This window comes from Cupressus sempervirens, chromosome 9, assembly GCF_028749045.1.
Source record: "Cupressus sempervirens isolate cs-2001-9-10 chromosome 9, ASM2874904v1, whole genome shotgun sequence".
Classification (NCBI taxonomy): Eukaryota; Viridiplantae; Streptophyta; class Pinopsida; order Cupressales; family Cupressaceae; genus Cupressus; species Cupressus sempervirens.
Genome location: NC_143126.1, coordinates 203,441,797 through 203,466,679, shown reverse-complemented (window position 1 = coordinate 203,466,679; position 24,883 = coordinate 203,441,797). Strand labels below are relative to the sequence as shown.

At 38.0% G+C, this 24,883-nt stretch overlaps 1 protein-coding gene across 4 annotated transcripts in view; it reads left to right on the top strand.

The window, feature by feature from the left end:
• The window catches only part of LOC149538201 (CBS domain-containing protein CBSCBSPB3-like), a 95,645-nt gene that overhangs the window by 48,877 nt on the left and 21,885 nt on the right, over positions 1 to 24,883 (top strand). For all 4 annotated transcript variants that reach the window (XM_089799591.1, XM_089799589.1, XM_089799590.1 and 1 more), the window contains exons 8-9: positions 7,260 to 7,365; positions 7,439 to 7,497. In XM_089799591.1, coding sequence (XP_089655717.1) covers positions 7,260 to 7,365; positions 7,439 to 7,497 — 165 coding nt within the window. The remainder of the gene's footprint in view (positions 1 to 7,259; positions 7,366 to 7,438; positions 7,498 to 24,883) is intronic.

Genomic DNA, 24,883 nt, shown 5'->3' with positions numbered 1-24,883 from the left:
CATCGACGCTCTGTATCTTGGCGGTTTGCACTCTGACATTGGCGCTCTGTATTCGGCAGTTTGCACTCCGACACCTACGTTCTGTACTCTGACACAACACTTTTTCGGATAGTCATCTTATCAACAACTGCGTTCTTTGGTGAAGAAGGATCATCGTTAAGCGAAGTTGTCCGTTCTGGAAGTGTATTGCGGATGAAGAGTTCACTCCATGCTCGTGCTCCCTCGGCAATTCCCTTCCGTCTGAATTCTCTTCCCTTGGCATATACAGGTTTAAAAACTCCTCCCTTGCTTCTTCCACCAAATCCAATCGCTGTCGAGTCTCTTCCAACAATTCCTCGGTGTTTCGGTGTCTGTCGGCAATCTGTTGAAACCTCTGTTTGTGCTTAGCTTGTTGTGCCAAAATTAAATTTTATTGTGCGGTGCGTATTCCATCTTTTCCCTTTATCTTATTTCTATCCTTGTTAAGCTGATTTGGCATTAGTCTTCATTCCTCTGCCTTCGTTCCAAGTCCATGGGCAAAAACACCAAATGTTTACCGTATGGGGTAAATGAATAATGCATATAGAGAATAGACAAGAACAGCTGTACTCCTTTTATTATTCGTATGTATGCCGAAGAGATTACATAATGTTTTTCATGATTACAACCATGATCCAGAGTTGTACATATACCATCCTGAAGAACCTTCCTGAAGGGGTTCGTTGACTACATAACAATTACCGACGACATCAACTTGTTGGCTACACAATATTTATCGACGACATGCATGTGTGGTACCAATGTTGGGAGAGGGTAGATCATAGCTATGGATGAAAGGAAGAGCTAAGTTATCATCATATGCATAAAATGGAATATCTTAAAGATCTTGGATAAAACACGAAATTGAACAAGCAAAAGATTGCAAAACTTTATTCATAACATGCCCTATGAGCAAATATGACCAAATGAGTTACTCATATATTTCAAAAATATACCAATGAAATGCATACAAATCAGATCTGAAAATGAAAGAAGTAAGCATAAGATACGTTAGGTTCACCAAAATGTAATGTAGGGGGAAATAAGGTGTTCACTACGTTAGGTTCACCAAAATGTAATGTAGGGGGAAATAAGGTGTTCACTAACTTATACATGCAAACTAGGAACTAGGCTTTCTTTCTCTCTTAATTACATTAAGGAGAGCAGATACACTTGGCTCAACCCCAAATCTGATTGAAAGGATTGGACACAAGGTGGAACCAGAAGTCCTTGTTTGAGTTAAAATAACCATTAAAAGATGTGAATCTAATGCTAGATTTAGGGCCAAAGATGGGAAATTGAGAGATTTAACATGCACATAGATCCTGAGAACACATGTGCAGACATGGGTTACAGATTTGGAAAGAGGAGATAGAGAGGAACTTGTATTCGAAATTGGGATTGGAATTAGGAGGTCAATGTAAGACGGAGCAACCTTGACATAGGCATGTTGGATGCGGAAATGTTGCACTTTTGGGATCACAATGCTGCATTTAAGGCCCAAGATGAAAATCTGAGTGATTTAATATGCATAAAGAACCTCAGAATACATGTGCAGACAGGTTACAAATTTAGAAAGAGGAGATATAGAGGAACTTGTGTTTGAAATCAGGATTGGAATTAGGAGGTCAATGTCAGACGGAGCAACCTTGACATAGGCATGTTGGATTGCAGATGAATGCTGGATTTTTTAGATTACAATACTATTCAGAACCTTACCAAAGTTTTGTCAGTTTACTGTTAGATGCTGTCAGGTGGGGCAACATTGACTCTTACCTTTTTATATTTGCAAAAGCTCAATCTATGGCCTCTGTTTGCTTGTATTGATTCTAGATCCATGTCTTCAAATCTTGTCACCTTTACATGCAAAGGAGAAAAAACGTTGGGTTGATAAAGTGTTTGCCTAGGTGGAACCCCACTTTTGGAATTAACCATGTAATTGAATTGAAATGGCGAATCTTATGCCACAAGCTTGTTCATGCAATGCTCATGGAATGTTATCTTAATTGTTGACGCAATAATATGACATGACAAGACTTAAAGAAGATCAATTACAAAAACATGCTTTCACTTGCATGAATATTGTTGTAACTTGCTACTTCACAATGCTTAGATTTGAGGAAGGCTTGGCAGATATGGTGATATGAACTCCTTGATATGGGTAAATGCTTGATGTTGAATGACAATTGATGGATGTGTAGATGAATTAAAAGAATGCTTTTTATAGGGTTCTCATTGTATTTCGTGAATTAAGCCAACCTCTATAGTGATTTATACATCAGAATTGAGGAAAAATTGGTGGGAACCTTAAGTTGACATATTCAGATGTTGGTCTGAGCTGATGGGCGAAGGCTGCCCTAGGTGTCATTAACCTACTGAAACATAGAAAAATTGTGGGAATGAAAGTGTCATTAGTTTGGGCCAACAGTTTGCATCATCATGCACATATGACATCAAATTTGCAATATATCAGACAAGAATAGGCTTTCATAAGAGCTATAATAGGACATACTAAGGCACGCACACAAAAGTGGTGTAAACTGTGCAGGTTACAATTTATGACGCTGCAAATGCCTTTTGTTTTTTGAAATCTTTGACATTGCATTTGTCAAACCTATCCATCCTATTATACCCATTTCTTGACCATCGGGACCTTATCATATAGTTTGTTTTGTAATATGATTGATTCTCAATCCTTCATAGTTCTACATATGCTTATGTTCTCCTTCTAACTCCCCAAACATGTTTTGCTTCTCCTAGTTATTTGTTTTTGGTACCATTTCTTGTAAATATAATTTTCTTGCTCATGATTGTTGTTGAAATTTGAGGTTAGAGCACAATTGGTTGATGACTTTTGCTATTTGTTGAGGATATCCAAAACAAATGTTTTCATCCAAGATATTTGTAATATGATTGACCCTCAATCCTTCACAGTTCTACATATGCTTATGTTCTCCTTCTAACACCCCAACACATGTTGTATTTTTCCTAGTAATCTGTTTTGGTGCCATTGCTTTTAAAATGTAATTTGTCTTGCTCAGTATTGCTGTTGAATTTGAGGTTTTGAGCATAATTGGTTGATGATTTTTGCTATTTGTTGAGGATATACAAAAGCAAATGTTTTCATCCAAATTCATATTTCAAAGTTAACTATATGCCTTTCAAAATTGACCTCTTGTTTTTTAGAGTGGACTTCCTAGAACAAAGGCCCTAGTGATTTTGGAGGATGATATCAAATGGAGTTTATATTTGTGCTTGATTGAATGTGGAGCACTATTTGAATGCAATATTCAGTTTTACGCCTTGGATTTTCTTTTCAATGTCACAAGGAGTTTGTTAGTTTTTTTTCGTCATTTTTCATTGATAGGAAATGATATTGTCAATGTGTGAATAGTAGTTTTAGGGCTTATTGTGGTCCAATTCAAATAATAAGTGGTTGTGGAAGGTTAAGGATGGGATTCACATTATTGTTTTGGCTCAAGACGTTAAAATATGCCTGCTTTATGTGTATCTGGACGTTATGCACCTCAAGCAACAGGTGATATTATGTTCGATTTGATTGACTGCAAGAACTTGCAATAACTTCTGATTTTTTAAACTAGATAGTACACCAGTCATTTTTCACATCAGGTAGTGTCACATCTGTTAATGTCTTGTATCTCAATAGGCCATTAACAATAACAGATTTATTTTTTAATGAAACATGAAATGAGCAACCTTTCAGATAATTCATCTCATTCTGCAAGACATAAAGACATAAGAGAAGAACACATTCTTCACGCTAGATTCAAATTACATTGTTTCAAATCTAAACTTCATGTCTCACAATGGTGGTGCATAGAGTGGTCAAACTTTGGCCTTGGACACTTGTTTCATTTTTTGTTTATCTAGTCTTCATTAGAGATTTAGGTACCTACTAATGGCCTCAAATTATAAAGCTGATAAAAACTAGAGCAGATAAGCTATAGTGGTGGCTTTGTTAGACAATGGAGAAATGAAACATAATATTAAGTTCGACCATGTAAGCATTTAACATGCCGAAGTGACTTCATTCTTTTCTATGTATTGTCATACATTTGTATATATCTCCCTCATTTTGTCATATATTTCTTTATTTTAAAATATTTTTTCAAGGCCACAATGGTATCTTAAATATAAATTCCAAGGCATTTAGAGCATAACTTGAGTCGTTGCAAAATTAGGGTTTCCACCAATTCCACTACTAAGGCAGCAAATTAGCAAATTCTTGGAGATTGTTCAGAAGGGCAACATCTGTGCACAAGTAGAATAGTAAAGCGACCCAGTTGGATTTGTTATGTGTAATTTGCACAATATTATTCTTCCCCACCTTGGTAGGGTTTGTTACATGTGGCAAAAGGAATTTTGTCACAGGTGAAAAATATCTAGGCAAGGATGATATAGACTAGATTAATCCTAATGATAAGGATGAAATCACAAAATCCAAGGAAGATGATACAAATGAATGAAGACAATGATGACAAGCATGAGAGAAGTGATCACTGCATTATCAAGGAAAATAGATTTCCTTGCGAGTTATATGCTCTGTTACTGGGTTCACACCTTGCAGCCCAGATTCAGGTCTGGGTTCACGTGGGTCTGGATTTGCGTCCGGGTTTGCTGTGGGTTTGGGCAGGGTTTGGATTTTGGACTGTGGGTTCGTCCAAGTCGTTGCTGGCATGAATCCGAGCAAACCCAGTATGACCTGCAGTAGTAGAGCCCAAAAAATGAAATTAAACAACTTAAAATAATGTTTTGTAAAATATTTTTTTTGTAATGCAACCCTAAAAGGAGCCTAATAAAAAACATTTCACTCATTTGCCATTTTGGTGTACCCAATTTGCAAGTTTTAAGAGAAGGCTCTAGAGATTGTTTGTTCTAATGATGAGGATCTAGGTATAGTTGTAGCCGGGAATGAAGCCATTGATCCCTCATTGTTTGATGACCCATTTGACCCTTGAAGTGCATTGATACTATGATAATTGATATACTATTAAACAACTGCCGTTTATCATTATGTTTCAAACTTTATTATTTGATGAACTACGCTATGTTTTGAAATTTCATTTTGCAATTTAGTAATTCAATTGTATGATTGTCTTTACAATCATTAACATTGAATAACGAGTGGGTATTTAATATTTATCTTTCACATTGCATTGATCAATGATCAAGCAACATTTTCATACTATGAAATGACTAAGTTTTGTAATGATGCATGTTTCTCTTATTTTTTTTGTAAATATAATGCATGTATACACACACAAACACACTCACGAACCCACCTACAAACCCAAATGGGAAAAAGAAATTGCCCGAATCCATGAACCTGAATTTGTGCTCGAACCTGAATTGGTAACTTTGGTTATATGGAATCTAAGGGAGCATTATCACAAGACTTGGGAAGAAGATGAAAAATAGTGAAAGGATAAAAAGGACAAGAAGAAGAAGGAGAAGGAAAAGTATGCAAAAGAATAATAGGAACAAGTGGAAGGAGAGTCAAGTTTTTCTACACGTACAAATCTGTATGCAGCTATTGATGTGCACTTAGTAGTTATTGGGAATGTGCCACAAGGACTGCCTCCTAAAGGAGATCATGATTATGCAATTCAATAACAATAGGGCAATATACACTATTTATTATCTTTTCCTTGAGGGTGAATCCCTAGCTTAGAGTAGTAGAATAATACATTCAACATTAGAAAAAGGTAACTTTTAGTCTCAAGGAGAATAAAGCAAAGGCACAAGACTATGAATAGCCAAGCAGGTCAATATGAAATTCTATCATGCACAATGTTCACTAAAGAGAAGACCATCTTGGAGCTTGAGTAAATTTTCTAGACATGCATAAAGAAGTTGAGGTTTGGGACAATCACAATGTACACAATTGAATGGAAGTAAATTCTTTATAAAGATGATGTATGGGGCAATAAATGATTTTGTTCAAAAGCATCAACGATTGATTAGCGTCAAAGACAACACTAGGTGAAGAGCCGGGGGTGCATGCAATGCCCTTAATCCCATAGGTGCATTGGGTTATGAGTAATCATGTGGCTGCTATAACTCTCATTTAAGTTATATAATCACTAACATAGTCTTATATAGGTAGCTAAGATAGTCTAGGTGGTATTCAAGATGCTAGTATTCATAGGAGGTAGAGGGTAGTTATAATCATCAATTCGAGTATTTTGTTATTCTTGAAGCCTATTGGAGGTATTCCCATTAAAACACCTCTATTGTGCATTTTTTTTTAGTACATAATACTTGCATGTCCCTCTTTATGCATATCACAATAGACCTTTTTTTGGATGGCATGCTATGTTTTTTGGTGGTTTTCATGCTCAATTTTATCAAAAAGGTTTATTGTGGATGAAATTATGTGTTAAGAAATAAGAGTTTTCAGTGTGGATGGAATGCTATGGGGCGCAACAGCCCTACCTCTTTTTTTTTTAGTTCTTTTGCATGTATGGAATTGATGCTCATGTTAATTGTAAGATATACTGAACTATTTGTGGTTTAGATTGCTTATGCCTGAAATGTTTTGATAATTTTGAGTTTTTATAATGGCATTAACAATTTGATTAGGTCTGTTGCAGAAGTTGCATCTGCATGTAAACAACAAATATGGACTTTTTAACCCTAATACATCTTCTGGGCAAATTTTTGCTTTTTTGTCTCTCTTTGGGCAATTATTGTTATGGCACTGTTAGGCTAGCTCCTTGTAACAAAATTTGGGGAATTTTCATATTTTGTTGCCATAATCTTCATCTGAAGCCAGAAGGATTGTTAACAAGCAATTGATTGTTGAATTTCTATATTATTGCTAAGTCTTGAGTAAAAGGAAGGAATCATATGTGGGAGTGAGAAGTTATATATAAAATTTGACTAGCATTTTATGTCTTTATTTTGTTATGAAGAAAAATATTTGTAACCTGCAATGCAAATACCAATATGTATAAGGTAGTGTACTTTGGGAGTTTCATATTGAGAAGTGAGTTTGGTTCTGTACACCTTCTTTGTCTTGACTTCAACATGACAAAGGGTGACTTTGCACTTGCATATGTTTTAATAGCAGTCCGTTCACTTTTTTAGTATCATACTAGAGTTTTATAATTTATTTTATGCCATTCGCATCACAATATATGCAATTCTTGTAAAACATGCTGCAACAATCTGATTCCGATTCCTTTCTAATGTTCTTTAAATCTGTTTCTTCCAAGTAGGTAATGACTCGAAATCCAGAGTGTGCAACTATAGACACAACAATTGTTGATGCATTGCATATCATGCATGATGGGAAGTTTTTACATCTTCCTGTTATTGATAAAGGTAAGTGTTGTGCTAAATATTAGCAAGGTTCATTTGGGCAAAGACACATTTTTAATTGTGCAAGTCTGTGCAGATGGATTTGTTGTAGCGTGCGTAGATGTATTGCAAATAACACATGCAGCAATATCCTCAGTAAGATTTTATTTGTATTTGTAAAATTTTTCTCTTTTGAAATTTTGCAATTCCTCTATATTAGCTAAACACAAAAAGCCTGCTTGTTGAGATAATTCTTTTTTCTACAGTATTTTGTACATGTATCCATTTCAGTTTCTTTCTTTTCTGGTCTGAAAAAGTGTACAACCACTACTAATTTCTAATCATTGGAATGTATCATGTGAATGGTAAAAGTGTTGTAGAGATCTTGGTGGAACAAATTTATGAAGACTTTGTGATGAAATAACTTGCACAATATTATAGGAAATATGCTGCGAAAAACTGATAATAATAAGCCACATGAAGTGGGTGATCTCCAAAACTTAAGCTACTTTTAGGGGTTACCTCCTATACTTTTCGATAACATAATGCACTGTACGATGATATTCCAGTAATATTTAAAACTAGGCTTCTTTTAAAAGGTTACCTCCTATAGTTTTGGATAAGAACATGATGCACAGTATGATGATAATCAACTAACCATACCTCATATATATGTCATACTTATGCCACAGATGACATCTCGGTTGATCTAACAACCCAAATAAGCCTGTGTAACTGATGATATTCATAACTTAATTAAAGGTTATGCTACCACAAGTCAGCTGCACATATCCAATTGCAAGCTACATGTTAAGGGAGTAGCATGCTCCCCACCGTTAAAACCAACATTGTTTGAAATGTTGGGCAAATTTTGGATGCTTCTAGTTATCATATGGTTTATAATCATCTTTGGCCAAATTTATCTGTTCAATTTGATACTTTTTAATCAATCTTATCTGCAACCTCTAGTGTCTGTTTATGAAGGATTCCTTCAAGTGCTGTCCTTTTTCATCCAGCTCATCCAATTTTGGTAGTGTTGAAATTTTGTGCTGATTATTGCATTGCTTCATTCTATATCATACCTTTGTGTTGTTCTCCTTGAGACTAAAGATTACCTCTTGGTGGTGCTGCATGTGTTTTTTTTGCTACTCTAACCCATAGTTCCCAAACTCAGACTCAGTTCAGACTTTGCAAGGCTGACTCGACCCATGACTTGGCAACAACTTGACAAAATGAAGAACCCTTGAAATTTAGAGATCTGTAACGATTTAAAACTTGTTTCATGCATCTTTTATTGAATAGAACTTAGACAATATAACATTGTCAAATAGAATCTAATCTGTCATCTCATACATAAACAAGGAACATAAATGATAAATCCATTGTATACGTTAAATGTAAGTTGTAGCTAAGTCTGTCAGGAATATGGAATTGATCCAAAGGGTTTTGGATGAAATGAGTTATAAACTTCAAACCTTTAGACAATTTTTGTTCTATCTTCAGTCTGACCTTTGAAAGCTAGGATAGGTTATGGGGGGTTATAGTGCTAAAGGTGTGCAAAATCTTGGAATTTGGCTGAGTTTGGAATTTGGCCGAGAACCCCAAAATCTCGATTTTGCATCTTGACTCGTGTGAAGTTAAAACCTATCTCAAACATCCTGACAGTATTTATATATTATCCTGACAGTATTTATACGAATATAACTTAAAGTATAGCTTATACTTTAATATTATATTTGTATAAATCCTACCTCCCCTTGAGCTAAGTATTGAATTGTAGAGTAAACATGCAAGTGTATTGTTTGGACCTGACTAAGTTATGCATGCTAGGACTCAAGGAGCTAAGGAAAGTTATGTCAACTTGCCAAGTTGGACGAGTCATGCCCCTAAACACGGTGTGCCGAGTTGGCGAGTTGGCATAACTTGGCTCGGTTGACCTACCTCACCAAACTCACTTGACTTGTTGTGAGTTTGGGGACTTCACGCGTCATTCAAGAAGAGATGATGCATGCACCCCATGACATCTTTACAGATAGTAATAATGTATGGAAAGATATTACTAACTTGGGCACATCTTCTTTAACTCTTCCACCTCTTGTTCTTGTTCTCCTCCTTTTGCTTCTTTTTGGCTAATACCTATTCGTTTTAGTCTACTAATATAACTAGAGAAGCTCGCTACCACACTATCACAATTGTCCTATTGTAGTCATTATCAATTGACATTGAGACCCTTCTGAGCATAAATTTTTGGCTCTACATTCTCTTTGTTAGGTGTTTTTCTGTGTATGAATTCTTGCCTTGGCTTCTAGTTCATGGCCCCACTATGATGTCTCCAAATTTTTTGACAATACAGGTATTGCTTGAAGGAAATTGAAGAATTTTCCATTTTCTAGCTTGAGCAAATCTGTTGAAAATCTATTTTGTAATAACTACTTAAGAAATGTTTCAAATGACCTTAAAATTAGAACGTAGCAGTTTCATGACACCTTTGATCAACCTTACAATTTGTTATTTTTTTGCTAAATTAAAAGAGATGCACATCAAAATTTGACCTCTAAATTAATAATGCTTCATTTCTTGCCTTCTAGACAAAGTTACACACTTGTTGGGGACGAGAGGATGGGTTTTTGAGATGTTGGGACAAAAGGCCTCAGTTTAGGGGCAACACGTGGGGGTTGGTGGTGGCGGTGCTGAATATACTATATATTTTACATATGGAATTCTAAATGCTAGTTATGAACAGATATATAAGATTATGAAGAAGTCAAACAACAAAATTACAAATGCCAAATATGAAATAGTAAATAGATGAACATTGAACAATGTACGTTGAAATTTTGAATATCGAGTTACTGACTAAAAATAAAAATAATCAAGTGTGCCCTAATGGTGATTGCCTGTGACGGGCTGTGTAATTGGGGACCTGGGAACAACATCCCCAAGTCTCGGGGTTGTCCTTGTTTCGGGAAGGCTAGGGTTTGGGGGCCGCGTTTCTATGTAACTTTGCTTCTATGTGCCAATGCCACCCTTTCATATCACTCGTAATGAAATAACTTGTATAAGAGAATAGTAGAGTAGGAAATATACTATGTAGTATGGGAGTGGGGTTCTGCATCTAACTATGTTGGATGTAAGGGCAGCTTGGCTCAAAAGCATCTTATGTGGTATCATGTCATCTTATCTTTTAAACTGTTGTTATCATTTTTGCATATTCAATTATTATGTGTACATCCTGGTATCTGAATGTGAAGAGAGGTACCTCTTTTAAAGGGCCCTCAGTTCTACAAGTTCAAAACAAAGAGCATTTCTGAATTATAAGAGAATATGGTAAAAGAAGTTTTATGGCTGGTTTTTTGGTTGAGAGAAGTTTGAAAGGTTAAAGGTGCAAATGAAGGGATGGTAACAGAAATTTTGTTTTGGGTTGGGTCCACAAATAACATTCTATACTCCAGGGAAGCAACTAAAATAGGAAATTGAATTAGAACTACCCTTTTTCCTTCTTTTCAGTAAAATGAACTTAGAATCAAATAATTTGGTTACATGTTCCTGAAAAGCTTATGAGTATCAAGCATGCGAGTAAGACTCAGTAAGGTTTCGAAATCTACTTTTTAAAATTTCTTCATTTCTCATTTTCCAAATACTCCATTATATGTCAACGGAAGTAACAAACCAATATAAGATATTGCAATTATTCAGGCCCAAGCACTTAGCAGATAGTATGTTAGCAATGCTAAAGTTGTTATGCAAAGAAAAACTGAAAATTGCTTACAGCCCTCAAGCGTTGTGGAAGATGGATTCATGACTTCTACAAAATCTACAGATGTTAATGTCCCCATTTGGCTTTTTAACAACTAAATTGTGCAGGAAAAAGTGCCACAAGAAACAAAACTTCTTAGTCTCTACAGTTCTGTGCCAAATGTCTGCAAGGTATTTGCTCGATTGGGTGGGTTCCAGGTTCATATTCCAGCATGTATTGAGGTTTTCAAATATATCATGGTTGTCAGAAAGAAGCTTGTAAATAATTCAGGCTTTCATACAAGGGAATGGGGTGCCATGGCCATTTCAACTATGAGCACATCTCCACATTAACACTACGCTCTTTAGGGAAGTTTAGACTGCAGGAAGCTTCTCTCACCATGGTGTAGGTCCTCCATTGAGTTTGGGATATATAAAATTTATGTGCCACCTCATGCCAGCTGATATCTTTTGTGATGTCATTGGATTTCCTTATGCCCTCATTGGCCCAGTATTTGGCAGAGCAGCCTTGTATGAGGGCCAATGTTTTATCTGCCCTTTTGAGGCTCCACCAGATTGATTTCTCTATGCAGACCATGTTCTTTTCATCAATACCGCTGTTGTTTATGACCAACTTCCTGACATATTCCCAGCTCTGCTGAATAGTCTTGAAATCATTAGACCCTAGCACCTTGATAGCAAAGTTTCCAGACATTAGGTCATTGTTGACGTGGAGCCCTTTCTTTGCTAAGGTGTTAGTTGGCCTTGCCCACGCAATACTGTTTCTTATCAAGACCTTCCAGGGCTCATCCCTCAAAGTAGATTTAGCTATCCATTCAACATCTAATGTGATTCCTCGAATCCCGAGATCCTAAAGGCCCATACCTCCACTTTCTTCGCTCATAGTACACCAATGCCAATTAACAACATGCCTCTTTCCATTCCCTTTGTCACCTGATCATAGGTAATCCCTGATTTTCTTCTGAATGTAATTGAACTGAGCTTGGGGAAAAGCCATGCCAAGGCATAATATATGGTGTAGGAAGACAACTCACCTTGACAGACCTGAAATCTCCCAGCCAAGGAGAGATATCTGGTCTTCCATTAATTAAGTTTCTTGTCTATTTTATCCCTTAGCCATATCCACATATCACTTAGATTAGGGCTAATTGAGAGGGGATCCCCAATACTTCTGAATGTGATTAGGATTACCCCAAGAGAAATCAAACTTGTTGCACAAAATGGGAGGATGATCACCTCATCCCAGCATTATGGATGTGGGAAGTGTGACCTTGCTACCAGATGCTGCACTAATTAGGTCTACTTTGTTCATTAGATTGGATACAGTATTCTCTGCTAACCCAGTAGTGATTTCTGTATCATCAGCAAACTGAATATTAGTAAGCTCTTCCCCATTTCGGATAACAATACCTTTGACCCTTGGGGATATTGTATTATTCCTGAGTATGTTGTAGAGTGCATCTGCCGCTGTGACAAATAGGGCTGGGGCAAGTGGGCAGCCTTGCCTTATTGATCTAGATAGTGCAAATGAGATGGATCTAACTCATTTGCCTCTACTTAGACACTGACACCATATCTGAGAGTATCTACCATTTGGCAGAAAAGACTCGAGAATCCCAAGCCTTTTAACATCATAGAGATAAACTCCCATTCTATCCTTTTGTATGACTTTTAATCTAATAGCAACATACATAACTGTTGGCTGGAACTCCTGGCCCAGGGCATAGCCTCCCAATAGGTTAAATTGTCAAGAATATACCTTCCTTTAAGAAATCCTGTTTGGGTTGGGCTGATCACATGGGGGAGAATATTTTCCAGCCTTAAAGCAAGCAATTTCACCAACATTTTTTTAGGAGACAGTAAGTAATGTAATCAATAGCCCCCCAGTTCTTAATCAGTGTTTTGTCTCCTTTTGGAATCAACTTAAGTATCTCCACATTGTTATTAATCCCAAGCGATTTTATGTCAATGGCATCTGTATATAATTGTAAGAGTTCCTCTCCTATCCATTCAAGGTTCTTTTTTTTAAAATTCAACTCGAATCCCATCCAGCCTAGGGGCCATTTTATTGCTCTTCTTCTTAATGGCATTATTGATTTCATCTACGGTGATAGGTATATCTATCACAGTAGCTTCTTCTATGGACAGTTTTTTAGGGATGATGCCGCTGATTTTATTTCTGGGAGCTTCCATATGTGGGCCAATAACTTCTGAAGTGAAGATCTTACCATAATATCCAGCAAATGCCTTGGTGCTTCTCCTGCTTATGGGTTATTAGGTGCTGCTAGGTAACTATTCAAAGTGCTTCTTGGCAATAATGTCACTTTGTGAATTGAGCTCAACTACTTTCTCCCATATGGAATCAATCCTCTTTTTGGCCTCTCTTGTTTTGAGTATCTGAAAAAAGAACCTAGATCCCTTGTCACCAATGCTGATCCAGTTTAATCTAGCCCTCATTTGAGCCACTTGGACCTTGAAGTTCTGCAGTCGTCTGATGGTGTATCTAGACCAAGTCACAATGGTGTATCTAGACGGAGTCACAGACTCGAAGGCAACAACATTAGCCGGGTTGCTTTGAAAGACTTTATCAGCCTTGTACAGATTATCGTGGAGATCTGATTCCAATTCCCTTCTGTCCTTAGCCTTTTTGTTCCCTACAACCTGGAAAAATGTCTTCCAGCTTGTAACATTCTGTGACCATCTCCCCAAGGCACTTTGGTGATTTCTTACAACCTTGTTAAATTATCTTATGACATTAACAACAGTATTGATATCTGCACCGATTGGGAGTCTAGGGGGCAACGCCTCCAGCGGGGTCGAGGGGTAGCGCCCCAGGCACGCTCCTTGTCGCGATACAGGGCGAGGTCGAGGGGCAGTGCCCCTGCCGCCAAGACCAAATTAGCATTCTCAAAGCCACACAAAACTCCATAGAACACACCATTTTTGTGATTTTCTTCCAATTCCACACTCTTTCTGGCAACTGCTTATGTTTTACTATCTGTTTGTCTTTCCCTTCCCTTTGGCATCATACGTTATTCATTCTGAACATTTTTGATTTGTCGTCGTTTTTTTTTTTAGCTGTAGATTCTTCCTCTTCTTGCGGACTCCATTTGGTTTCTGGGTTCTGCTATCCTCTTGTATTCGTCCAGTACTGAAATGTACATGTCGTACGGGCCATTTGAAACATAAATTTTTTTTTATAGTGCATACTGCATACACAAGCAAGGAAATGGCATATAGAATAGGTGTAGAGAATGCTGTATGAACTCCTGTCTTGCTACTGTACGAGGTACAATAAAGGTGTTAATTAGTACGGTGGTTTCACAGCTTCTAATTTTGTCGTACAGTGTCCATCAAATGCTCTATAATTACCATACAGCGATTATATCCTCTGTTTTTGCTTTACTCACCGTATTGTGTCTTCCTCTTAATGTTCGTATGATCTTTGGCTGTTTTGTACGATTTTTATAAATTACTGGCTTGGGCAAGAAAAAGGCTGTATGGTGAAATCCATTGTCCACACATCATACAAGATCTTTTGTTAACTCTTGTGATGTGTTTATCGTACGGTCATGGTGAGGTACATAAAAGGCCGTATGGTCCTTGGATTTTCGAATATATATTTTTTTCCCTTTGTCGTACGGTGATCTACCATGGCTATCTTGCACGTGCGTTCTCTTTCTTACCTCTGTACGTCGTACGGTCCATATTACTAAAACATCATTACTTTTCCCTTGGTGTACGGTGAATATGGTCTTGTGGCCGTATGGTGACTATGTCTTGCTGCCGTATGGTGACTTTGTTGGTTGCCGTACGGTGACTTTAATATATATATTTTATCTTTTTTTTTTTCAATTTTTTTTGTTTTATTTTAAATACTGCTCCTCATATTTGTTGATGACGGAACAATTCGCGCATGATATATTCTTAACTTGGAACTGTTCATTGTTTTTGGAATTTCCTGCTCGTCCAATGTCCATAGCTTTATTGCTCTGTTATAACCTACTTCCCGAATTTGGTATGGCCCAACCCATTTGACTTTAAACTTTCCTGGTTTGATTTCATTCCGTCCGTCATACTTCAACACCAATTGTTCTGGTTGGAACTTGTTCAATCTTAGGTGTTTATCATGCCACGCTTTGCGTCTGTTTTGTATCACCTTTGTGGCCCATTGTGCTTGCAATTGTCGCTCATCAAGTTTATTTAAGTTATACGATCTCTCCCTCAGGTTTTCCATATTGCCCAGTTTTTTCTTGAAACTCGGTGTCATGAATTCTGTCGGCTGCCATTCCTTGACGTCAATAACTGTATTCTTGATTTTAGAGCCTTCACTCCGCACTATTGAAGTTTTTATTAAACCCTTCCTCTTTGTTTCCTGTGTAGATCGTATGATGTGTTTTCCTTGTTGCTAGCACCTTTGTACTACATCCGTGGTTCGACGTAACATTTTCTTTCTGCGTGGTCTGTTTATTGTGTACCATATGGTGGAATTTTTTTTTTTTTTTTGGTTCGTACTACATGTTCTTCCCTTAAGCTTTTGTCATAACTGCCTTTCCTACTTCCGCTTCTCTATATTCCTTCGGACATTCATTTCCCTCTTATTTCTCACCTTCATCGACCCTTAACATATTACAGCTCGAAAAGAGCTCGTAATCCTCCATCTGCCAGTGGAAAAGGCCGTTCACCGAATCTAGATCATCATCCGTCGATCCACCTTCCAACCGTAGGACTCCTTCATTGGGTTCCAATTGCTGCTTTCCTTCATCCTCTTCTTTGGAATTAGATGATACGACTTCTTCGCCCACCATTTGTGTGTGTAAATCAATAATGAATCATCGTCCCCTGCTTTCCATTGATAGTGTATTCTTCTTCCAATCATGCAAAACCCTTGCTTGCACAAGCCATCCCTGACCCAAAATGGCGTCATATCCTTTCCTCTTCAACGGGATGGCAATGAATTCGAGTAGGAACGACTGTGTTCCAATAGTCACTGGTTGTGCCATCAAGATCCCAAGAGGTTTAATGCTGTGTTGCTCTGCCATTAGTAATTGGAACATAGGTGGCCACAATGTCGGCTGTCCCAACTTCTTTTAGGTATCTTCTAGTAGGATGTTTACCCCTGAACCTTCGTCCACAATTGTGTCTGAAAGGACTGTTCCTAATATACCCAACTCTAGATCGTTGGATGTCGTCCGAATGTGAGCGCTAGCAGCATTGGGTCCGCTGTACTTGCTCCATTTTCCTTGTCCCTTCCGTGTTCTCCTGATAATTTAGTAGTTGTAGCGATGTTTGTGAGTGCCGATTGAAGTTGAGGTATTGTGAGGATCAGATTATTTAACTTGATTGGTATTTCAGTTTGTAATATCTGCCGTATGATGTTTTGTTCTGTGTAGTTCCTCGTTGAGGTACTAGTAGTGTCCTTCAATTGTGATTTCTCTACCTGCATTGCTTTCTCAATTCCTGCTTGCACTGCTTCCAATCTCTTCTTTTCTTCCGTTAGGTCGGGGTACACTTTTGCTTGTTTACGGGTGATTGCTAAGATTCTTCGTCTGCACCAATGCTAATTAGATTCATTCCTGATTTTGGGCACTTGGCATCCTCATGATCTCCAGGACCGCACCATCGACATAACAACTTTGGTGTATTCGTTGATGTACAGTTTCTTGCAAAGTGTCCTTACAAATTGCATGCTTGGCATTGAACAATTGGGCGGTCGTTCACATTGTACTGAATTCGGCTGCAGCCCCCATTATTATTGTTTGTATTGTTGTTTTGCCCTCTTCTATTATTTCTGTACCCACCCGAAGTGGCACCATCATTGTTGGTGTTTTCGCTCCCCCTTGACGCGGAAGCCTCCTGTGTTAGGAGCACTTGTTGATGTCCTCTTGTTTTTATATTGAAGCGGCATTCTTTTGTGGAATGTCCCATAATTTGACAGATCTCACAGAACTGGTTCTTCGGACAGGATCCTTTCGTGTGACCTTCTGTTTTGCATTCTGTGCACTATAGCTCGTTTCCCCTTCTTTCTTTTTGTGCATATTCTTAAATTCCTTCATCATTCTGATCATCTTCTTCTGAAGAGCTCGAACCTTCTTGCTGCCCTTTTTGTCACGATTGTTATCTTCTTCCAAAGATGCGTCATCTGACTCAGATGAGCTACTTTTCTTCTTTTTCGTTTTTTGTTCACTCTCTAAGTGCATCGCCTGATTGTATGCTTCGGTGTATGGTGATGGTGGAACAATTTTCATTTTCTTCCTCAACTCCAGGCGTAGTCCTTTAATGAACCATCTCTTCTTTAGCCCATCTGTCGACTTACTTTCCATTTTGTTTATTAATTCTTTTAGCTTTTTGGCATATACACGAACGGTTTTATTTTTCCCTTGCTTTGTGATGTAGATCTCTGCTACTGTCTCATTGTTGTCCCACATCAATTGAAACTCGGTGATGAACTCCTTTTTAACTCTTGCTCATGTAGTTAATTTTTGGGGATCGGTGTCGATAAACCAATCAATTGCTACACCCCTTAGGGTTGCTGGAAATTGTCGGATCCATTCATCTGTGTCGGTTACACCATTCACCATCCAAATTGTTTTGCATGTCTTACAGTGTCTGATTGGATCGGCCATTCCATCACCATCAAACTTTGGCAATTTTTCTTTCGGTCCAACCATTACTATTCGAGTTGGAGGTACTTGTGTATCCGCGCTGCTTTGAACATCTGCGTTATTCTGCACACCCACGTTGTTTTGTACACTCGTGTTGTTTTGCACACACACAGTTCTGTACACCCGCGCTGTTCTGCACACCCATGCTGTTACCCGCGCTGTTTCGGACAGTCGTCGTATTTCCAATAGCCGATATACTTGGTGAAAAAGAGTTTTCTTCAAGCGAAGTTGGTCCTTTCGGAAGTGTATCGCAGACGAAGAGTTCACTCCATGCTCGTGCTCCCTTAGCACTCCGAGCTGTGCGAGTTGATTCCCTTCCCTCGGCGTATATAGGTTCAAAAATTCCTCCCTTGTTTCTTCCACCAAATTCAACCGTTGTCGAGTCTCTTCCAACAATTCCTCGATGCTTTTGTGTCCATCGACAATCTGTTGAAACCTTCGTCTGTAGTCGGCCTGTTGTGCCAAAATTAAAATTTCTTGTGCGGTGCGTATTCCATCTTTTTCCTTTATCTTATTTCTATCCTTGTTAACCTGATTCGGCATTAGTCTTCATTCCTTTGCCTTCTTTCCAGGTCCATGCGCAATGACGCCAAATGTTTATTGTATGGGGTAAATAGATTAATGCATACAGACAATAGACAAGAACATGTAACAGCAGTACTCCTTTTATTATTCGCATGTATGTTGAAGAGATTACGTAGTGCTTCCAATCATGATTACAACAATTTTGGATGGTGTACATATACCATTCCGAAAAACCTTCTCGAAGGGGCCCATCGGCTACATAACAATTACCGACTACATGCTAATCTACCCGTCGGCTATTTTATAACTTTACTGACAACATTGCTTCCAATGTTCAGTTCTATTTCTATGATCATTAAGGGAATAAATATTGCATACAATTATTTCTTGATTGCCAACTTTAAAGGTTATCCAAATAGTCTAAAACAGAGGGAGCATCCCCATTTTGAGATGTGTTTAGCCCATTTGAGACCCATAAGGATGACAGCTCCCACTCTACCTTTCTGATGAGCAGCGGAGTATACTCTTACATTGGGGAACCTTGTCCTAAGTGCGCATAAAGTTTGGAGTAATCATGTTGGAGTTAGAGCCGCCTTGGTGGCTGCTAGTGTTCATGATTTCTTGGACAAATTTTAGAGATTGTTTTCGTGCGCTTCAATCCGTGGGAGTTAGCTCATGCGCTCTAGGATTTGAATCGTTGGATGACACGTGAACCTATGTCTAAGGGTGCCTTCTTTTATGTTGTCTCATGAGTTATTTATGCATTGTAAACTTGGGGCTTGTCCTAAGTGTTATTTAATTTAGTTTGTTAGGCTGACTTATGGCTTGAGTGCATATTTAATTTGAGTGTTTATTTAATGTAACTTGCTAGGCCGACTTGTGGCTTGGTTTAGTATAAATATGGGGTCTTGTGATGTTTAGAGTCATTTAGTCAGCATGAAGTTGAGCATGGAGTAGTTGAGAGGAGCAAAGTTTAATAGAGCTAGTAGCGAAGTATGGGCTTGGGAAACAAGAAGGTTGCTTGGTGGCTTGTGAGCACAAGTTTAGATTCTTCTTGGGGTTCCCTATCGGATTGTGGATTTGGGCTTATTGTGATGTTTAGAGTCATTTAGTCAGCATGAAGTTGAGCATGGAGTAGCTGAGAGGAGCAAAGTTTAATAGAGCTAGTAGTGAAGTAAGGGCTTGGAAAACAAGAAGGTTGCTTGGTGGCTTGTGAGCACAAGTTTAGATTCTTCTTGGGTTTCCCTATCAGATTGTGGATTTGGGCTAGCTGGTATTGGATCTTGCGAGATCTTGTAGAATTATTATTGTAATTGTTTTGTATTTGGCCATAACCCTAAAGGCCTTATACTCAGGGATGCTGGGTGTAAATCTAATGTTTCTATTATGAGAATTGGTATTGTTTTGAATCTAAATCTCTATGTTATTGTTATACTTCCACTGTGTGGATAATTATTGGGGGCTAGGTTATCTCCTTTGGGGATACTCCTACCTTGCACTACATCATAACTTCTTGATGCATTAGGATGTCAATTACCTTATTCACCATTAGGAAGCTTTCAATAATATTTTCATATAGAATCAAACCTTGGTTGAATCTATAGAGAACTACACTCGGACAAGGTACTAGTTCAAACCTTGACCTGGTTTGGAGGGCATACCAGCAAACTAGGGTAACTAACATTAAAGAGTTAGAGTCCAAAGGTGCTTTAAAGTGTTGTCGGTAAAATCTAAATTGTAGCCGACGGGCAGAATAGTATCCGAACAGGCGCGTGTACGCTTGAGGCACCCCTTCGGAAAGGTATATGTACGTCATCCAGAATGGATTTTGGAATCATCATTGTAATCAATCATATCGAATATTGTAGTATCTTTTGCATGCATGCGAATAATAAAAGGAATACTTCTGTGTTACATGTTCTTGTCTACTGTCTGAATGCATTAATAAACCGTTTATCCTGTACGGTAAACATTTGGTGCCGTTGCCTATAAGGACTGGGTGGTATGAATGCCGAACACATTGAATAAAGATAGAAATAAGAATCTAGAGGATAACGGCATAAGGGTGGCACGGGAAGTATTAAACTGCACACAGCAAAGCAATCGGAGGCACAAACTCCAACAACTCGCCGAAGGGTACGACAGCGGTGGCATGGGAGGTGACCACGATACCACGGGAGCATTGTTGAACGGAGTGCAGTCGCCAAGTTGATCAAGGGAAAGGTTGATAGAAGAAGCTCGAGAAAGGTGAAGGGTGATCGAAGGAACAAAGGAAGACTTGACAAATTGATATACGCTCAAGGGGAATCCGGATGGAAGGGAAAGAACTAGCGCGGCTTAGAGTGTTGAAGGAACTCGAGCGTGGGGTGAACTCTTTGTCCTTGATACACCTGACGAGCAAATACAGTTTGGTTGAAACAACCAAGTCCTTGAGGAAGCCTTCATGCCACTTGAGAATGTAGGTGTTCATAATGCGGGTGTTCAAAGTGGTATGGAAGTACAAAACAACTTGGGTACAGATAGCAGCGCACAACAAAAGAAATAAAGGGCACTGATGGCTGGTCCAAAAGAAAAGTTACCAAAGTTCGACGGGGATGGCACAGCTGATCTGATCAGACACTGCAACACTTGCGAGACGATTTCGACAGCAAATGGAGAAAATGACCAGGACGAATGGGCAAGGCTATTTCTAGCCACCTTACGAGGTGTAACAATTGATTGGTTTTTTGACACCTATCCAACAAAGCTAACCACATGGGAAAACATAAAGAAGGAATTTATTACAGAGTTTTAATTGCTACGAGATGACAATGAAATAATAACAGAAATATACACCATGAAACAAGGAAAAAATGAAACAGTTCGTGTATATGCTAGAAAGCTAAAAGAATTAGTAAATAAAATGGGAAGTAAGCTAGCAGACGGGCTGAAAAAGAGATGGTTCATAGAAGGACTATGCTCGAAATTAAAAAGGAAAATGAAGATTGTATCGCCATTGTCGTACATTGAAGCATACAATCGAGTTATGAACTTACAGAGTGAACAGAAAACAAAAAAGAAGAAGAAAAGAAGATCATCCGACTCGGATGAATCCTCTTCTGAAGATAGCAGTGGTGATGAAAAGGGCAATAAGAAGGTTTGAGCCCTCCAGAAGGATATGATTAGGATGATGAAAGTTTAAGAATACGCAGAAAGGGAATAGCCAGACCAAAGAAAACGAGCTATGGTGCACAGAATCCAAGACATAAAGTCACACTAAGGGATCCTGTCCGAAGAATCAGTTCTGTGATATCTGCCTAATTGAGGGACATTACACAAAGGAATGCCCGTTCAATATGAAAACAAGAGGGCATCAACAAGTGCTCCTAACACATGTTACTATTTTTAGAATGTCTATTTTTGGCAGGTCTATTTTTGCAACAAGTGAGCTATGGTTGATAAAGAGCCAAAAGGGTACATGTGTCTATATCCAAAAGAATGAGCAAGCACGATAGTCAATCAAGAAAAAAATGGTTAAGTTTGGAATCACCCATGAAATATCCAAAAGTAGAAAGGCATGAAAATAACAGGAAAAATGGTTGTTGCGGAATTCTTCCATCGTGGACAAAATCCAAGATCACTCAAAAATCCTACCTTGGAGAAAAATGGTTGTTGTGGAATTCTTCCTTCGTGGAAAAAATCCAAGATCTCTCAAAAAATCCTACCTTGGAGAAAAATGGTTGCTGCGGAATTCTTCCATCATGGACAAAATCCACGATCTCTCAAAATATCTTGCCATGGAGAAAAATAGTTGTTGCGGAATTATTCCATCATGGAAAAAATCCAAGATCTCTCAAATAATCCTACCTTGGAGAAAAATGGTTGTTGCGGAATTCTTCCATCATGGACAAAATCCACGATCTCTCAAAATATCCTGCCATGGAGAAAAATGGTTGTTGCGGAATTTTTCCATCATGGACGAAATCCACGATCTCTCAAAATATCCTACCATGGAGAAAAATGGTTGTTGCAGAATTCTTCCATCGTGGACAAAATCCACTATCTCTCAAAAAATCCCGCCTTGGAGAAAAATGGTTGTTGTGGAATTCTTCCATCATGGACAAAATCCATGACCACTCAAAATTTCCACGAGCAAGAGAATTAGAAATCATGGAAGCAAAAATGGCTAAGTGTTGGAAATTTCTCCTTCATAGAAGCAAAAATGGCTAAGTGTTAGAGATTTGTCCTTCATAGAAGCAAAAATGGTGAAGTGTTAGAAATTCCTCCTTCATGGAAGAAAAAATGCTAGTGTTGGAAATTTCTCCTTCATGGAAGTGAAAATGGCCAAGTGTTGGAGATTTGTCCTTCATAGAAGCAAAAATGGCGAAGTGTTAGAAATTCCTCCTTCATGGAAGAAAAAATGCTAGTGCTGGAAATTTCTCCTTCATGGAAGAATAAATGGCTGAGTGTTGAAAAATTTCTCCTTCATCAAAATATGAAAAAGGATTAAGTGCTGGAAATTTCTCCTCCAGATCTTGAATTTCATCCTCTTCAAGTGTGTACCCAAGACTGGAAAAATGATTGATGATGATTAAAAAAGGGGGAATTCTTCAAAATATAAGAAAAGGCATAACAATGAATTGAAAGCATTTGAAGAAAAAGGAGGAGAAAGCTCTAGTTCTAGAAATTCAAGAAAGACGCTCAAATCCAAAATTCTAGTACCAAGATCAAAGTACTAAGTGATCTAGTCTCAGATATTCAACATTCAAAGATCAAAGTTCAAATCCAAAAATCCAAGAACATGGTGAAGGAAGTTCAATATGAAGAAATTCTAGAGTAACATAATCATCAGCAAGTGATTCCAATCCATTTTAGGGAGATAAATTTCCAAGCAAGTACATAGAAGGCGAGAATGTTCAAAGAGAGATTTTCATAAAAGTTAGTCAAAGTTGGATCTTAGTTAAATTGACGCAGTTGGAAAAGACTCGAGCTTACATGGCCTCCATCATCATTTCATGGCATCTAATTATCTTTGATGAAGAACTGAGGTCTCCAAGTCAAACTTCTATGCATTCAGAGAATGGAATCAAGAATAATTTATTCAAGAAAGACTGAGCATTTATCAAGTAATGGACATGCATGGTGGATATTTATTGCACCATACTCCTTCCTAAATGAGCATGCATAGTGGGCATTTATTACCCACTACAGTAGTGGATTCCTTGTTGCATTAATGTAGATTCCTTTCCTTTGCCCTAACCCTAATTAGGGCTGATGTGGCACAATGTTGGCCATCAATTATTGTGATCATCCGGGCCACCTGTTGTAATTGAGGACCTATATAAAGGCCTCATTTCTCATTCGTAAAGGGAGATTTTTATGAGATTGTTGCTATGAGTTGCTGAGATAATAAAGTTTTCATTGGAGTTTGGTGAATACTTGACATGTCTTAGTGCTTGCTTGTTCTCCTAAATTTCTTCAATTAGATTAAGTTTAACATAGTCAATGTGTGGTGATTACAATGAAGAATATGATGTTGTATTGATGAGTTCCTTTGGTTCATACTTTTGACGTTTTAGTGATTCTAACTCGTTGTGTAAAGTTAGCCTGAACCCCTTTCATGCATATGCTCAACTTCTATCATTCGTATACATTGTTCTTTATGATGGTGTATGCAGTGATATGAAAATCTCTGGCATAACCCTTGAAGATTGCACCGATTCACGCATAGTTGTAGTATAACTTGGCGAAGCGGAATTCGGTAAATTGAGGAATTTGTCCACTAGAATACTATTTGTTGTTATCACTACCCTTAGGATTAGAATAGAGTACCTAAACCCTATCCTATTGAATTTCTGCATATTTTGTGAAAACTCCAAAAAAAGCACTTCATTGCACAACCTTAGGATAGCTCCCACATCCAGTATGGCTTGAAATGAATCTAAATAAACATGTAAGGCCCCTTTTGATCATCAACAAATCACATCAACCACCGATCTTATCCACAATCAAGACCTGACATTAAAGGAACCTTGAAGTCATTGTATGATCTTCTAGCAATCTTAGCATACACAAGACTTTATTCAAGAGAGGATAAGATATTTCGGTATTTTGTTCTACTGTTTGGCGAGTCATAAAACACACATCAACAAAAGAGTCATCCAATCTAACTAATTTTTTTAAGGATGACGATTTCATCAAAACTGAAGAGTTAAAAAAAATTCTTTTAAAATTAAAACAGTATGAATTGACTTTAGCATTAAAACCAAAAGAGTCTGAGAAGAAAGTGGTGGAGTTAGTTGAGAAGTTGTAGGTCTATGATCCTAGCATTGAAACATTGATTGTAGAGGAGGCCAAAGATTTTTTCAAAAGGAGCAGTATGTTGCTACTTCCTGGTTGGGACCTTGGATCTTCTTTTATTCTTGATCAAATAAGGAAACATGAAAAATCACTGTCTCATGAAGCATTTGGCCCTGGAGGCTTGCATAGGGGTCTGGCCAACACCTAGATACCCAATCTTTGGCAGTTGCCCCAAAATCAAATAAAGCAAAGTTGATTGATGTACAGTTAACTGCTTAAGGAAGTGTGATCCTTTGGACATTGCAATCTACAGCAAG